The sequence below is a fragment of the Artemia sp. Qi Xiang Cuo genome, chromosome 20 (genome assembly GCF_049724085.1).
Source record: "Artemia sp. Qi Xiang Cuo chromosome 20, ASM4972408v1, whole genome shotgun sequence".
Lineage (NCBI taxonomy): Eukaryota > Metazoa > Arthropoda > Branchiopoda > Anostraca > Artemiidae > Artemia > Artemia sp. Qi Xiang Cuo.
This window is the reverse complement of record NC_142813.1, coordinates 8788822-8806231: the sequence shown is the minus strand read 5'-3', so window position 1 is coordinate 8806231 and position 17410 is coordinate 8788822. Positions and strand designations below refer to the sequence as shown.

Genomic DNA, 17410 nt, shown 5'->3' with positions numbered 1-17410 from the left:
ATATAATTACGTATTTACGTACCTTGTCTGTCAAAAAAAATATTTTTTTTACAGACACAGTGATGATTAAATTTACGTACCTTGAGTACGTAATTTACGTACGTATTTACGTATATACGTATATAATTACGTATTTACGTACCTTGTCTGTCAAAAAATATTTTTTTTACAGACACAGTGATGATTAAATTTACGTACCTTGAGTTCGTAATTTACGTACGTATTTACGTATATAATTACGTATTTACGTACCTTGTCTGTCAAAAAAATATTTTTTTGAAAGACACAGTGATGATTAAATTTAAATACCTTGAGTAATTTCTTCTTTTGAAATTTCTTCTAACATCCCAGAAAATTTGGCTCTTAAAGATGCAACATTGTTTACTAATGGTGTAACCGGTGACTTAAAAAAGAAAAGAAAAAAAGTTACAAAAAAGAAAAAGAAAAAGGAATAGAAAAAGGTACTTTAAAAGAAATAATAACTGTAAAGTTTGTAAAAAAAAGCACACGCAAAAAAATTGTTTCTCTGAATATAATAAATTATAATATAAATTATAAATTTACAACTTTAATAACATTTATAATTCAGTTTATATTTGGCGATCCTCGATTCTGATTACAAATACCAGAATTAAACTAAAGGGAGCCAATCCAATTGTAACTAAAAAGTGAAGCTTTTCCAAAGAGTCAAAGGGACCCTGGGATGAAGCGGCAAAGGTATGCGGTAAACCCAAGATCAATTTCTGATGATACACTTTTACCAGAAAATGTGCCCTCTACCAACCCAGAGAACTTCAAGCCTCTACATAAGTGTTTAAACTGGGGCCATAAAAAACCATAAAATTAAACAACTTCTTCCTATTTTAACCGTTGCACAAGAAATTATATCTTGAATTGTCAATCTTTTGATTAAGTACATAAATCAATAAGTTTTGCGAAACAGTGGGCATTTTTGTGTCAAGGACAAATGAACTAGGACAAAGAACAAGGACAAAATCAAACCAGTTTATCAGGGAGTTTTTTTAAACGGAACTGAAAAGTTAGAAACATTTTTTAGAGGATTTTAATGCTCTGGCTTTATTTGAATAGGCAAATAAAAATATACCTAAACATAACAAATTCAGTTACTGTTTTGAGTGTTTTTTAATATTTTTCTGTAATGCCAAGAGTGCTTATTCATACAAATGGAGGGGGAAGTAGGGGGGAGTCTATTTCGTCTTTATGAAGATAAAAAAGGTGTCTTTCAATATTCAGGGGAAAAGAACAATTTTGCTTTTTTCGATTTTTTAATGAAAGAAAAGGTATTTTTCAAAATAAAACAAGAGAGGGCAGCGAGATCTAGGTACGAATGTCCCTAATCCCCCCCCCCCAGCCAATTAAGGACCCTGTCCAATACATACCGTTTCCCAACTAGACTGTTTAACCGTATCTCAAAAGTGAAAGAAAGGGAACTGGTGAGAGGCCAAAGGCAGCCCTTTTCCCGGTGATATTGAATCGGAATGGACGGAAATTACATGTGGTGCCCCACAAGGTGCCAAATTAGCAGCTCTTCTTTTCCTGGCTGTTATCAACTACGTCCTTTCTGGCTTCGATGATCGCTTTGAATTCGTCGATGATTTGTCTGCGCTTCTTAAATACTACGTAAAGGATTCGCAAGATGCAGCCCAATTTGACCCAAATTTTTTCGTTCAGTTTAAATCACAGTGTACTGATAACAGTCTTCAAATTAACGAGAATAAATCAAAGGTTTTGAGGTTTAACCCACTTAAAGGCGATTTTACCTGCCCCACGACTTTGTTCCCTTCTGCTTCTTGTGTGACTATCTTGGGCGTCACCTTTAGTGTGGACTGTTCGTTCTCTATTCACGTACAAGAGCTGGTAAAGAAGGGGCATTATGCTAGGCGGACACTATGGCATTATGCTATTCGACCCATCCTTGAATATGCGTGTCCCGTCTGGGGCCCGCAAGTTCATCACATAGATTATTTCAGTGATGATTTGGAGGGGATCCAAAAACGAGCTGTAAAGGACATTCTTTGTGACAAATATGTAGATTACAACTCCGCTCTGAAGTCACTTGAAATACCAAGCCTTCGTGATCACCGTTTTCAGCCGATGATTCGTTTTGGCCAGTTTTTATCGTCTAGTCTTGTACATCTACAGTATATAAATCATAGGCAGTATGATCTTTCCGTATCTCACCCATTATAAAACCCAGACCGAGGTGCGAGTGCTCCAGAGAACGTAGAAACATAAGCGACATTAAATCTTTTCACGGGTAGACAAGTCAGATTTCTCTCGAACGCGAAACTTGGCTTCAACGTTGGAACACTAAATTTTGAAGAAACTAATTTTAAATTAATTTATTCCAATACATATATGAAAATCGGTAATTAGTAGTGCAATGTTATTATTAGATGTTTTTAGGAATTAAAAATAGGTTTCGAAGTCTCAAGTTGGTTTTAAAGGCGTTTTGAGAAAGTTTCGGCCAAAATACGCGTTCCAGGGTAATTGGACCGCTAATGGCAGATCAAATGAGAGGAGCTGTTTGTACGCGCTGATGCAAGAAGAAGTGGGAGGAGCTGTTTGTTCGCACCGAGAATGAAGAGCCAAAAATTATCTGTGGTAAACTTACTGCTATATCTTTATACTGCGTGTACATCGGACAATATTACCACCTGAAATGCATGTCCGCGCAAATACCAGAAGCCAGAGCAAGCTTATGCCCGTCTCGTGCCGCACAAACAGACTCAGTAACTCCTTTGTTCCTTTCCTTACAAGTGCTTTTAATAAAATGTAGTGAAGTGTTTTTCATGTAAAAACAGCGCCTTTTAGTGCATTTTGTTAATGTGTCTATGACAGCTGTTTTCATTAAACTGATTCTGAAAATTTATGAAGACAGTTTTATTAAAAATGAAGAGCTGGATGGAAATTTTAAAATTTAGGCCGATAGATTGGTGGAAGCCTACCAGTATTTAAAATACTGGTAGGCTTCAGAACTTCAGAATTCTGAATCCTACAATAAAAATGTGAATGCAAGAATGATATCACAAGCATCAACAAGTATATTGACCAATTATTGCAACCTTACCACTAAGAAGAATCCCCAGTGGGTTAGATATCTAAACAATGGTGACTCAGAAGAATTTAGATCATTGACTGATAGCCAAATAACTAGACAAAAAAATTATAAAAGAAAGGCTTGGAGATACTGTCAATAACAATGGTGACTTTGGAGATTTTGATTTATTGACTTATGGGCAAACAAACAAAATTTAGAAAAACGGAGCATAAAAGAAAGGCTTGGAAATATTGTCAATAATAATTGCGACTCTGAAAATTTTTAAATGTTGACTGATGTCCAAGTAAACGGAACATATAGTAAACGGAAGTAAACGGAAGCGAAACCTAATTCAAAGTAACGGAACATATAAGAAAGAATTAGAGATATTCTAATAACATGGTAACTTTGAAGATTTTGAACTATCGACTGATGGTTCAATAGCCAAAAAAAAAAAAAAAAAAAAAAAAAAAAAAAAAAAAAAAAGATATTGTCAATGTGAAAGAAAAATAAAAAACAAAAATACAATAGCTGTGAACCAAGAATAAATTTCAAAATCAAATAACGCTTTCCAAATCGCATTTCAAGTCAAATAATTCTTGGAAAGGTAAAGAATTTTGGAATAGGCAGGGGCTCATTTACAGCAAAAGTGGTCATAAGCCACCAAATTGGGCCCTTGAGGAAATTCCTGACAACAGTGATTTTAGCAGAAAGTACCAATCAATAAGGGGACTTATGATTTCTGAGGGACTGGCGGCCCAGATTTTTACCCTCATCAGAAGCTCAATTACAACAAACAAGATCAAAAACCAGCAAAAAGACTGCTGAACCTCGTTCGATTTACTTTAGTAGTCAACTAATAAGTAGATTTTGCCGGTTTTTTCGTAACTCTTAGTTAACTTCTTTGATGAACGGATTCTTAGTTAACTAAAAAGTCGACTACAAAATTACTATTAAAAATTCTTTGATCTTAGATATCTACAAAAGAATTTCTGGCAAAAAATTCAAACTTGTCAGCTCAAGCTTGCCTGAATCTCATGAGCTGATGACAGCGCAAGCATGACAGCTCATGCTTACATGAACATAAGGATTTATGTTCATTTAGGGTTTCCTATATTGAATGATGCAGGTTGTTTATTAAAAGCGCTCATTCAGTGGTTGTATTTTTAATGCTGGAGTTTACTTTTCTTCTTGCAAAAGGGAACAAGGTGTAAAATTTATACAAAATGGTTTTTCTTGTTAGACTAGATGATTTCGGCCTGCTTCATTATTGACTGTTTCAGGCACTTCTTGAACCTGATGATCTGTTCCTATTTTTTTGTACAGGTTACGTTATAGCAACTTCAAATTTTCTGCCAAACTTTCTGTTCTATTTGCAAAAGCCTGGTAAACTTTCTTAGTTCACTTTCTGGCAAATAAAACGATAAAAGCGAAAAAAGTACACTACATTTTGTTAAATCGAACGCAACTCTGATGAAAAAACCACCAACAGCAAAATTCACGAACAAACGGTAAAAATATGATTAGTGTTACAGGAACATATAGGCATTTATTCAATAGTCTTGGAGTTATGCCCGTGCCACATTATAGTCACACTTGTCGATAAATCAAAATTACGCGCGACTACAGCGCCAATTACGTTCGTCGTTCGTAATTTCTCGATTTGAACGTTGTTCAACTTTCAAACATAAATTTTCCTGACTGACCAATCAGAGTCAACGTTTAAGGCATACTTTTTGAAACTAGAAAAGATGGAAACTTAGAACAGCGGTTTTTCTATCTGGGAGAGGAATTTGACCAAAGTTAAGGAGACACCATTAATAGAGATCAGTTGGACACAAATTACTGTTGGAGCAAATTCTTCAAACTAATTTCTGACAATTTTAATTTTTTGCTTTTTAAATACAAGTGTGACGCTAAAATCAAGAAAATTGCCATGTCATTCATAATATTTGGCTTTTTTATCGATAGATGTGACTATGATGCGGCACGGGCATTATAATTTTGTAGATGGATGCATACTCAATTACTTGTGTTCAATATTTTTAAATATATATTTTCCAATGAAATTAAATGTTAATACCAAGTTGGACTACCTTTACAGATTGAAGGGACAGAAATAAGTGAAAGAGTCAGGTATAACGTTATTCCATAGTCCTGAAATAATCCCATGCTTTTGAGTAAAAGCGAATATTTCTTCTTTTTTTCTTCTGTCTTTCATCTATTTTTTTTTTTTAACTTTTTTTTTGCAAAGAAAAACAGGCATGGAATCCCATATGCCTGAATAGTTTTTGATTGCTCAATATGAAAACATTTGAAATTTTGTGTTCCTAATTTAAAAAAAAAGAGCGAACAAATATATAGTTATTCATGGAACAAAATTCGAGATTCGAAAAAAAAAAAACTTGTTCAATCCTAAGTAAAAATTCTAGGAATTTTGGTGAATAATCATGTATGTTGATAATCCAGGAAAGAAATTTGAATAAAGAATCTTGTATCCTGCATGTTATTTTCTATCCTGTATGAAAGGTTGTAAGTTGCTTTAGGATTTCTGACTTTACGTTAGTCAAACAGTTCGTGGTAAGTAAGTAAGGAGCAATGCGGCTCAATAGTTACCGAAAGTCAAAGAAACAGTCTTGATAACAATAGATACATCAAAAGAATCGAATTTTGATGCTAATTCAAAATATATAAAATTCATCAAATTTAATGGTCCCCATTAAAAGTTACAAGCCTGAGAAAAATTTTTGCCCAAGTTTTGAAAGGGGGGACACCCCCAAAAACCGATTTGCATTTTTTGCCAGAAGAAAGATCACGGATGTGTGTTTATTTGTTGTTGTTTTTTTCCCAGGGGTGTTGTTTTCCCCATATGCAACCAGTAATCGTAGAAGATCGGAAGAGGGCTCATTTGATCGGAAATCAAAAGTTCAAGTGCCCTTTTTAAGTATCCAAAATTTTGGAGGACAGCTATCCCCTCCCCCTCCCACGCTCATTTTTCTCCAGTCACCCGATAAAAATTTTGAGATAGCCATTTTGTTCAGCATAGTCGAAAATTTTAATAGCTATATCTTTGAGGACGACTTAACCCACCACAGTCCCCAGGGGAAGGGCTGAAAGTTATGAACTTTGCCCATTGTACATATAGTATTGGTTATTGGTAGTATACAGACGTCTTGGGGGGGGAGGTATCGGGGGGTGGGGGGATGGGGGAGGGTGGTTATGTGGGAGAATCTTTCAATGGAAAAATTTTACATGGAGGGGAGCCGGATTTTCAACCATTATTTAAAAAATGATCAGAAATTAAATAAAAATACGTCTTTTTAACTGAAAGTAAGGAGCAACATCAAAACTTAAAACAAATTATGTATATGAGGAGAGTTGCCCTCTCGTCAATACCTCCCTCTTCATGCTAAATTTTTTTTTTAGTAGTTTTAAAAAGATTTTTGTTCTATTTAAACGGCCTTTGTGATTCAGGAGTCCTTCTTAAAGAATTGGGACAAAATTTTTGGGACAAAATTTTTGGGACAAAATTGGGACAGAATTGGGAAGATCTTTTGTCACTATTTGTCTTTTTCGATCTATTTTTGTTTTCTTAATTATTTCTTTAATTTTTTTTTTATCTATTTTTTCTTATTTATTAATGATTTGTCTTAATTTTCATTGCAAAAAGTGAGTTTGATTTTGGAGCATTTTGGATACCTCATTTTCAAAAAGCAATACACATCAATAACGCATACGAAAAGCTGAAATTTACGAAAAAAAAATTTTTATGGGTATTAGTTTATTTCATTTTCAAACATTCCTGCTATAAATCTAAGTTTTATTTACCCAGAACAGCAACTCTCCCACTGGTGTCCATTGTTAAGAGTGGGACTGGAGAGATTACGGGCTCCCTAAATGTTTGGATCCCAATAGTCTTTTTGGGGATTCTTTTGGCCAAATGCCTTTATTTGGTATTTTCATTGAAAAAAAAAACGTTTTCATCAAAGGATTAAGATCGATTCTCTTCATCGATCCTCAACTCTTGGTACCCCCAAGATTTGAGGATGCTTCTAGTCACTCCCAGCTGCAATTTATGAAGTATAGAGTACCCAGAAAGAAACAAAAGCAATAAGACACTTACACAGAAAACCAGAATAATATCTTATACAATTAAAATGCGCACAAAAATACACAATTTCATACAACAAAACAATAAACACACATATTTACGCAAAAACATGTATAAATACCTCCATTTCCATAACCTTGTATCGAAGATGAACATCTAAAACATCAGTAAGTTCACTTATGGGTATAGAACTGCTGTCAACGATATCAGATAGTCTATTATAAACAGCATAAACAGAAGAATCGCCCATCTGACATCGACGTAAAGCTTCTGGCAACACTACAGATCGACATTTGGAAAACATCTCCTAAAATGGCAAAAGAATTAACAGAAGATTCTAAAGGTGAGAGGCGTGGCGACTCAGAAGGTTCTAAATATGTGTGGTAGAATTTTAAACGTTACTTTAACAGAAATTTGAAGGTGAGTGGTATGAATGGTATGGTGATTCTAAATTTTCCAAACGGTGTAGGTAACGATGATTCTAAACATACTTTAACAGAGATTTAAAGGTGAGTAGTATGAGTGGTATGGTGATTCTAAATTTTCTAAACGGTGTAAGTAACGATGATTCTAAATGTTATTTTAACAGAAATTTAAAGGTGAGTGGTATGGTGATTCTAAATATTCTAAACGGTGTAAGTAAAGGTGCTTCTAAACGTTACTTTAACAGAAATTTAAAGGTGAGTGGTATGGTGATTCTAAATATTCTAAACGGTGTAAGTAAAGGTGATTCTAAACATTACTTTAACAGAAATTTAAAGGTGAGTGGTATGAGTGGTATGGTGATTCTAAATATTCTAAACGGTGTAAGTAAAGGTGATTCTAAACGTTACTTTAACAAAAATTAAAAAGGTGAGTGGTATGAGTGGTATGGGGATTCTAAATATTCTAAACGGCGTAAGTCAAGCTGATTTTAAACGTTACTTTAACAGAAATTTAAAGGTGAGTGCTATGAGTGGTATGGTGATTCTAAATATTCTAAACGGTGTAAGTAAAGGTGATTCTAAACGTTACTTAACAAAAATTTAAAGGTGAGTGGTATGGTGATTCTAATATTCTAAACGGTGTAAGTAAAGGTGATTCTAAACGTAACTTTAACAGAAATTTAAAGGTGAGTGGTATGGCGATTCTAAATGTTCTAAACGGTGTAAGTAACGATGATTCTAAACGTTACTTTAACAAAAATTTGAAGGTGAGTGGTATGAGTGGTATGGTGATTATAAATATTCTAAACGGTGTAAGTAAAGGTGATTCTAAACGTTACTTTAACAAAAATTAAAAGGTGAGTGGTATGAGTGGCATGGGGATTCTAAATATTCTAAACGGTGTAAGTAAAGATGATTCTAAACGTTACTTTAACAGAAATTTAAAGGTGAGTGCTATGAGTGGTATGGTGATTCTAAATATTCTAAACGGTGTAAGTAAAGGTGATTGTAAACGTTACTTAACAAAAATTTAAAGGTGAGTGGTATGAGTGATATGGTGATTCTAAATATTCTAAACGGTGTAAGTAAAGGTGATTCTAAAGGTAACTTTAACAGAAATATAAAGGTGAGTGGTATGAGTGGTATAGTGATTCTAAATATTCTAAACGGTGTAAGTAAAGGTGATTCTAAACGTTACTTTAACAGAAATTTAAAGGTGAGTGGTATGGTGATCCTAAACGGTGTAAGTAACGATGATTCTAAACGTTAATTTAACAGAAATTTAAAGGTGAGTGGTATGAGTGGTATGGTGATTCTAAATATTCTAAACGGTGTAAGTAACGATGATTCTAAACGTTACTTTAACAGAAATTTAAAGGTGAGTGGTATGAGTGGTATGGTGATTCTAAATATTGTAAACGGTGTAAGTAACGATGATTCTAAACGTTACTTGAACAGAAATTTAAAGGTGAGTGGTGTGGTGATTCTAAATATGTTAAATGGTGTAAGTAACGGTGATTCTAAGCGTTGCTTCAACAGAAATTTAAAGGTGAGTGGTATGAGTGGTATGGTGATTCTAAATATTCTAAACGGTGTAAGTAAAGGTGATTCTAAAAGATACTTTAACAGAAATTTAAACGTGAGTGGTATGAGTGGTATGGTGATTCTAAATATTGTAAACGCTGTATGTAAAGGTGATTCTAAACGTTACTTTAACAGAAATCTAAAGGTGAGTGGTATGAGTGGTATGGTGGTTCTAAATATTCTAAACGGTGTAAGTAACGATGATTCTAAACGTTAATTTAACAGAAATTTAAATGTAAATGGTATGAGTGGGATGGTAATTCTATATATTCTAAACGGTGTAAGTAACGATGATTCTAAACGTTACTTTAACAGAAATTTAAAGGTGAGTGGTATGGTGATTCTAAATATTCTAAACGGTGTAAGTAACGATGATTCTAAACGTTACTTTAACACAAATTTAAAGGTGATTCTAAACGTTACTTTAACAGAAATTTAAAGGTGAGTGGCACGAGTGGTATGATGATTCTTAATATTCTAAACGATGTAAGTAAAGGTGATTCTAAACGTTACTTTAACAGAAATTTAAAGGTGAGTGGTATGAGTGGTACGGTGATTCTAAATATTCTAAACGGTGTAAGTAACGATGATTCTAAACGTTACTTTAACAGAAATTTAAAGGTGAGTGGTATGAGTGGTATGGTGATTCTAAATATTCTGAAGGTGAGTGACATGGTGATTCTGAAAGTTCTAATTAGTTATTAGTAGGATTATAAAGATGATTCTATGGGTATTCTATAGATGCTGACTCTAGACCATCTAAAGGTGAACAATTGGAATCTAAATGTGAGTGGCGTGGTGACTCAGAGGCTTCTAAAATGTGTGATAGGATTCTGAAAGTTATTCTAACATAATTCTTAAGGTGAGTGGTAGGGCTTAAAATATGAGTGGTATGATGACTCTAAATGCTCTAATGGTCAGTAGTTTGATTTTGAGTTGTGTGATTTTAAAGGTTTTAAAAGTTAACAATAGGACTATAAAAATTATTTAAAAAAAAATTCTTAAGAGGATGACTCTGAAGCTTCTAAAGGTAAAAATATGAGTAATATGGTGATTCTGAAAGTTCTAAAAGTTATTATTAGGATTATAAAGAAAATGTGGGGACTCAGAGACTTCTAAATGTGTGATAGGATTCTAGAAGTTACTCTAACATAATTCGATAAGTGAGTTGTAAGACTCAAAATGCGAGTAGTATGGTGATTCTAAATGTTCTAATGGTGAGTAATATAGTTCTAAAGAAGAGTGATAAGGGATTCTAAAGATGATTCTAACATAATTCTTAAGACGACGACTCTGAAGATTTTAAAGGTAAAAATGTGAGTAGTATGGTGATTCTGAAAGTTCTAAAAGTTATCATTAGGATTATGAAGAAAATGTGGTGACTAAGAGACTTCTAAATGTGTGATAGGATTCTAGAAGTAACTCTAACATAATTCTAAATGTGAGTTGTAAGGCTCAAAGTGTGAGTAGTATGGTGATTCTAAATGTTCTAACGGTGAGTAGTATAGTTCTAAAGATGAGTGATAAGTGATTCTGAAGATGATTCTAACATAATTCTTAAGACGATGATTCAGAAGCTTCTAAAGGTGAGTAGTAGAATTCTAATAATGCAAGGCGTGGTGACTCAGAGGCTTTTAAAGATTTTTGATAGGATTCTAAAGACAACTCTTACAAAACTCTCAAGATGAGGGCTAATGCTAAAAATGGAAGGGGTATGGCCCTCCTAAATGGACCAATTCTAAATGTTTAAATGGTGAATGGTATGATTTTAAATATGATTTGTATAAGATTCTAAATGCTTTGAATGGTAGCGTTAAGATTCTAAAGATTTGAAAGGTCCATCCCAATGCCGCTATGAAGCTGTGCAAGCAGGGTTTCTAATTTGGGTTGCCTTCGAAGAAACTAGGTAGGAAGATGAGCGTGCATAGCAGCGTTTTCCTCAGACAGCCTTAAGTATTACTCACGTAATTTTTCACCAACTTAAGGGTCAAGCTACGAGTAAATAAAATTTAAAATTAAATTCTATTTAAATTCCCTACTTTTGTTTCAATTTTTAATCTTAAACACCACTTCATCTTGATGGTGTTTTTTTCATTGATCGGAAGACCAGAATTGTCTTTCTTTAACTCTCTCATTTCAGGATTGTGCAACTTATTCAACAATGGTATATAAATGATAGTATAGTGGTAGTATACAATAGGCCTACTTGACACAAAAAAACACAGGGCCATGGCAAAAAAAAAAAAAAAAAAAAAAAAAAAAAAAAAAAGCGAAAAACTTACAAAAACAACTATAAAGTTGATAAAACAAGTGAAATTACTGATTAAATATTGATGAAAAAAATTAATGACCATTTCAGAAGACGAAGAAAATTTTGCCATTTTTCATTGAAATTTGCCAATTGAAGTTTGCCAAATGAAGATTGAAATTTGCCAATTTCAATCTTCATTAGAAATTCAACTTACATTTAGGCAATGTTAAAGAAGAAAATTAAATACTCAAGACTTTGGATGAACCTACTTATTGAACTCTCTCACAGAGATCTAGTGAATGAACCGGAAGTAACTATTTTGTTCTGTATAAATACTTGAATTTTAATTTTAATACTTTAGTATATCTGCTGATCGCTGTACGTGTGGTTGAAATATCCACACTTTTGTATTTGTTTCCACTGTCTAATAAATAATCTTATCCCCATTTGAACGTTTTTTTGCTCGTCATAGAAAGGCAGGGTGGTCTTGGAAAAAAATTACCTAATTTAAGGTATTATGTCGAAAAAATGACGCCAAAAACACTACTCTAAAAACAAATTCAAAAACACCACTCTAAAAAAAAAATTCAAAAACACTACTCTAAAAACACATTCAAAAACACTACTTTAAAAACAAATTCAAAGACCAACCTTTCAAAAACATTACTCCCAAAACACATTCAAGAACGCACCATTTAAAAACAATACTCTAAAAACACATACATAAACACTAATCTAAAAACACATTCATAAACACTACTCTAAGAACACATTAAAAACACTACTCTAAAAACACATTCAAAAACACACCATTCAAAAACACTACTCAACACATTCATGAACACTACTCTAAAACACATTCAAAAACATTACTCTAAAAACACATTAAAAAACACACCATTCAAAAACACAACTCTAAAAACACTTTCATAAACACTACTCTAAAAACACATTCAAAAACACAGCACCCTCACGGTGGGTCATGTCCATAGGAATAAACCATGGCAGACTCCTACTACTAATAAAACACTCATTCACCATCAATTGCCAATCCTTATGTTCAAGAAAGCATGAACTGTCATGCTTGCGCTGTCATCAGCTCATGACATTCAGGCAAGCATGAGCTGCCGAGTTCGAATTGCCATCTGCCATCACCATCAATTACCATATCCAGTTCTTCCCCCTCATCCTCTCCAAGAACTTAGTTTCTCAAATTCCTTAACCCTCCAGATTTCCCAGAAAATGCAAAAAAAAATTCTTCCACTCTCAACACAATTCGACAACCGTAAGGACCTCATTTCATTATTAAAGAATGACCGAACCCTAATATCACATGGCTTTTAGATTTATTTGCTCAGGGAAAATTCTGCCGTATACCTTTGCTCACAAAGGGTGATTTCCAGCCTCCAGCCCAATCAGTTAGAAACTGCCTGTCCTCACAGAAAAACCTAAAATTGGGACTTACAATAACTTATCACAGTTAATCATATACAATAAGTGACTTCATTGCAACTTCGTTTTCTCGAAAATGAGTTTACGCTAAGAAAAGCAGTTTATTTAAAATAAAAAAAAACAATTTACTGGTAAGAAAAGCAGTTTACTTCCAAAAAAAGCAATTTATTTCTAAGAAAAGCAGTTTACTTCCAAAAAAGCAGTTTACTTCTAAGACAAGCAGTTTGCAGACAGTTTAAACTGTCAGTTTCAACCATTCTAGCTAACAAATGCATCAATAAGGGTTTTAATAACGGAATAAGATTTTTGATAAGGGAATGATAAGCGTTTTTGTAAGAGTCAAGAAAAAGAGTGTGTGAAATTGACAATAGAGGAGTCTGTTGTGCTTTACTACTGCTACTACCACTACTACTACTACTACCATTGTTACTACTACTACTACCATGACTACTACCCCTGTTACTAACAGTACTGCTACCATTACTTTTGTTACTACTACTCATACCACTTCTAATACAAACACCTCACTCCAGCACCAAGCAGCATGAGCCAAACAGAGCTACTCACGCTGCTTCTCCATCCCAATCTATTTAAAGCCTCCCTCCTTACATCATCCCAAAAAGTTTCAACAGCCCTTAAAACCTTCCTTACGACCTCCTCCCACTCAATACTAGGACAGACAGCTTTTCATTTAGCACTAGATGGTTGGCCGAAAAAGACGATCTTTGGCAATATGTCATCCTCTATCCGCAGGATGTGTCCTAGCCATTTTATCCTTTCGCTCATCATAGCCCTAGAAAACAATATAGAACTACGTTTATCGTACAGCTTGCTGTTTGAAATGCGGTCACTCAGACAACCAATTGACTCTGGAAAACATCTAATAAATCCTGATCTGGTCTTCCAGAGCGATCACGATTCAGGACCATACTTGATCACTGTCATTATCGTAGCTTCCAAATTCTAATCTTGGTTCGCAGACGCCTCTTCATATTCTGCCTAAGTTTTTAAAATATGAAAAAACACCCTGGGCCTTGGCTATTCTACATTTAACATCTTCACTACTCCCACCATCTTTACTAATAATACTACCAAGGTAAGTGAAGCTCTCCACTTGATCGATCTTCTCATTACCCAACATTAACTAGTCACCTTCACTTATTCCCAGTCAAAGCGCCTTACTCTTCTTAACATTAATTTTCAAGCCTGTTCTTACGTTCAGAGCTCTCAAAACATAAAAAAAAATTCATTTTGCTAACATTTTCATCTAGAACAATCAAATCATCAACATACTCTAAGACTATGAGAGTTTTACTTTTATATTTGATTCCATGCTCTCCAATAGACTTTGCCGTGTTCCTTAGGACAAAGTCCATCAAAATGTTCCACATAAATAGGGATAGAACGCAACCCTACAAAACTCCAGATTCAATACGAAACCAGCTACTAACCTCATTTCCTACCTTAATTGCAGCAAATTTATTCTCGTGCATAGCACTAATCACTTTAATGCATTTATCTGGTGTATCATACAAGGATGGGACCTCCCCTTAAGCTCTTCCATCGTTTGAATAAAACGCTTGATCATCTTCTATCAATCAGTTTGTGGTAACGAACTGTAAGTAAGGAGCGACCCGACTCAATAGTGACCGAAACTCCAAAAAAAGAAATTTTGATACCAATAGATACATCAGAAGAATCAGATTTTTATGCTGATTTTAAATATAAAAGTTTCATCAAGCCTAGTCTTACCCATCAAAATTTTCCAGCCTGAGAAAAATTGCCTAATTTTTGAAAAAAGGGAGAAACATCCCCATAAAATTAAAAACGTCTTAACGAAAATCACACCATCAGATTCAGCATATCAGATAAACCTAGTGTAGAGATCGCAAGCTCCCATCTGCAAAAATGTAGAATTTTGTATTTTTACCCAGAACACGGATGCGTGTTTATTTTATTATACTTTTTTTCCAGGGATGATTGTATCAACCCAGTGGTCCCAGAATGTCGCGAGAGGGCTCATTAAAACGGAAATTAAAAGTTCTAGTGCCCTTTTTAAATGACCAAAATCTCCCACGCTCATTTTTTCCCCACATTCACTTATCAAAGTTTTGAGACAGCCATTTCGTTCAACATAGTCGAAAAACCTAATAACTATGTCTTTGGGGACGACTTAAACCCCCCACAGTCCCCGAGGGAAGGGCTGCAAGTTATGAACTTTGCCCATTGTTTACATATAGTATTGGTTACTGAGAAATATACATACGTTTTCAGGGGGGATTTTTTCGGGTGGTGGTGGGGGGGGGGAGAGGGGGCTATGTGTGAGGATCTTTCTATAGAGGAATTTTTCACGGAGGAAGATAATTTTCCATGAAGAGGGCACCGAACTTCCCAGCATTATTTAAAAAACGACCAGAAATTAAATAAAAAACAAGTTTTTTCGAGTGAAAGTAAGGAGCAACATTAAAACTTAAAACGAACAGAAATTATTAGGTAACCTTCGTCAATACCTCGCTCTGTAGGGTAAAGTTTTTTTTAGTAATTTAAAAGAGCTATTTATTCTAATTAAAAGGCCTTTGTGATTCAGGGGTCATTCTTAAAGAATTGGGACAAAATACTAAATTCAGCTTAAAGAACGAGGTATTGACGGGGGGGCGAACCCCTCATATACGTAAAAATTTCTGTTCGTTTTAAGTTTTAATGTTGCTCCTTACTTTCAGTCGAAAAAACTTGTTCTTTTAATTTAATAAAGCCAAGGACTAAAAGGGTCTGATGACTCGGGAACTCCTCAACTATAAATTTAAGAGTAAAAGTTTGGCCAACGCACCCTCTCCTCTTCTTAAAGTCGCACTGTTTTTCTCTTGAAAGTTTACCTACAGCACTAATCTAAACAGTATCTGTTATACTAAGGAATTTTCTTCCTACAAAAACCAAACTAGCACCTCTATAGTTACCCTACACACTCTTGTCACCTTTCTTATACAGGGGTTTGATTAAAGTTTACCTAAAACTGATAGGTACATTCCCTTTTTCAAAATTCTTATTCATAATCTTCAGTAATTTATCTCGAACTTCGCAACCATCATATCTAAAAAACCTATTCACCACACTATTAGCAACCGGGGTGTCATTTGCAAAATATGTATCTAGTTAGAAAGTGTGCCCCACTACACGTCTTTTGGCTTTTAACCAAAACACACTTTATCTTTGGCAAAAAATATTAAAAAGAAAGCCACAAAATAAAAACGAAACTAAATTTTTATTTAAGTTTATATAATTGTAGGTTAGTATTAGATTTATCATTAAGACTGGAGTGGAGAAGGAGCTAGATGTGTTGAGGTCAGTCGGCTTGGTGCTACAGCGAGTTATTGTTGCTAGAAGCAGTATTAAATTTTGGATTTATTTGGTAACACTACGTGAAATTTTGTCTTTCTTTCTTTTTTTTTACAAAAAGAAGATGTTTTTTTCTCTTTGTTTTCATCTTTTCTTTCTTCTTCGTTCTTTCCTTCTTTCTTCTCTTGTTTTTTTTCTGTTTTTCTTCTTTTTTTTTCTTTTTTTAATCTCGTTTTATCAACTACATCAGTTACACATACTCTTTTAATAATAAGTACTTACTTCAATGCTTCGAAGTGCCAATATTTGTTGATCAACGACCTCTGTCAGATCAATGTCTCGATCTACACTTAAAATAGATTGGACGGATGATAATATCTCTTTGGAAACAACAGTCTGAATTAGCATCTCGTCAACTGAGCACTGACTTTGAACAACAAATGATGCTGTATTCCCTAGGCCAATGTCCATAAAATCTAGACATGAAAAATAATCAGAACTTCTTTGTGAATTCATTAAATGAGAAATTCAATTCCCAATTCATAGCTCAGAAGTACCAATCTTAAACCCCAAAGCCCCCTTAAAAAAGCCTTAAACCACACTAAAAAAAATGTTTTAAATGTTTTCATTTTTATAACTTTAAGAAATCAAAAACTAATTGAGATTTTAAGGAATAAATATCAGCATATGTATATTAAACTGACAATGGACACTTTTTTCAGTAAATTCATTTGAATTTTTTTTTTCAGTAAAGTACAAATTATAGTCTGGCTTTTAGAAAGGATGGGGTTTAGAACCCAACTCATATTAATTTCTGCTCGTTGTGAGTTGGACTCTGTCATTTAATTTTAATTTCTGGTTGTTTTGGGTTTCATTTATTTATTGATACTGATTTGTGGTAGTTGTATGCTTGGTAGATTATTTGATTCTATTTTTGTTCATTTTTGTTTTAATGGAGTTTTTTACTTTTTTTTGAAAACTTTTTTTGTGCAAAATTTTTTTAAATTAATTACTAAGTAAAGGTTTCATTGTTATAGCAACAGAAATAATTCATTGTTACCGAGTAATAGTTTCATAGTTCTCAGGGCGATATTTATCAATTCTAGACCAGGGGCGGATCCAGGATTTTTTTTAGGGGGGCGCAAAATAGGTTGATCCGATAAACTTGTGTCAGGAGCAAGTTTAATTAACGA

At 33.9% G+C, this 17410-nt stretch overlaps 1 protein-coding gene across 1 annotated transcript in view; it reads right to left on the bottom strand.

The window, feature by feature from the left end:
• The window catches only part of nonC (serine/threonine-protein kinase Smg1), a 331176-nt gene that overhangs the window by 103516 nt on the left and 210250 nt on the right, over positions 1-17410 (bottom strand). The window contains exons 31-33 of the mRNA XM_089106498.1: positions 16500-16693; positions 7294-7479; positions 310-403 (exon numbers count right to left, since the gene is read on the bottom strand). Coding sequence (XP_088962624.1) covers positions 310-403; positions 7294-7479; positions 16500-16693 — 474 coding nt within the window. The remainder of the gene's footprint in view (positions 1-309; positions 404-7293; positions 7480-16499; positions 16694-17410) is intronic.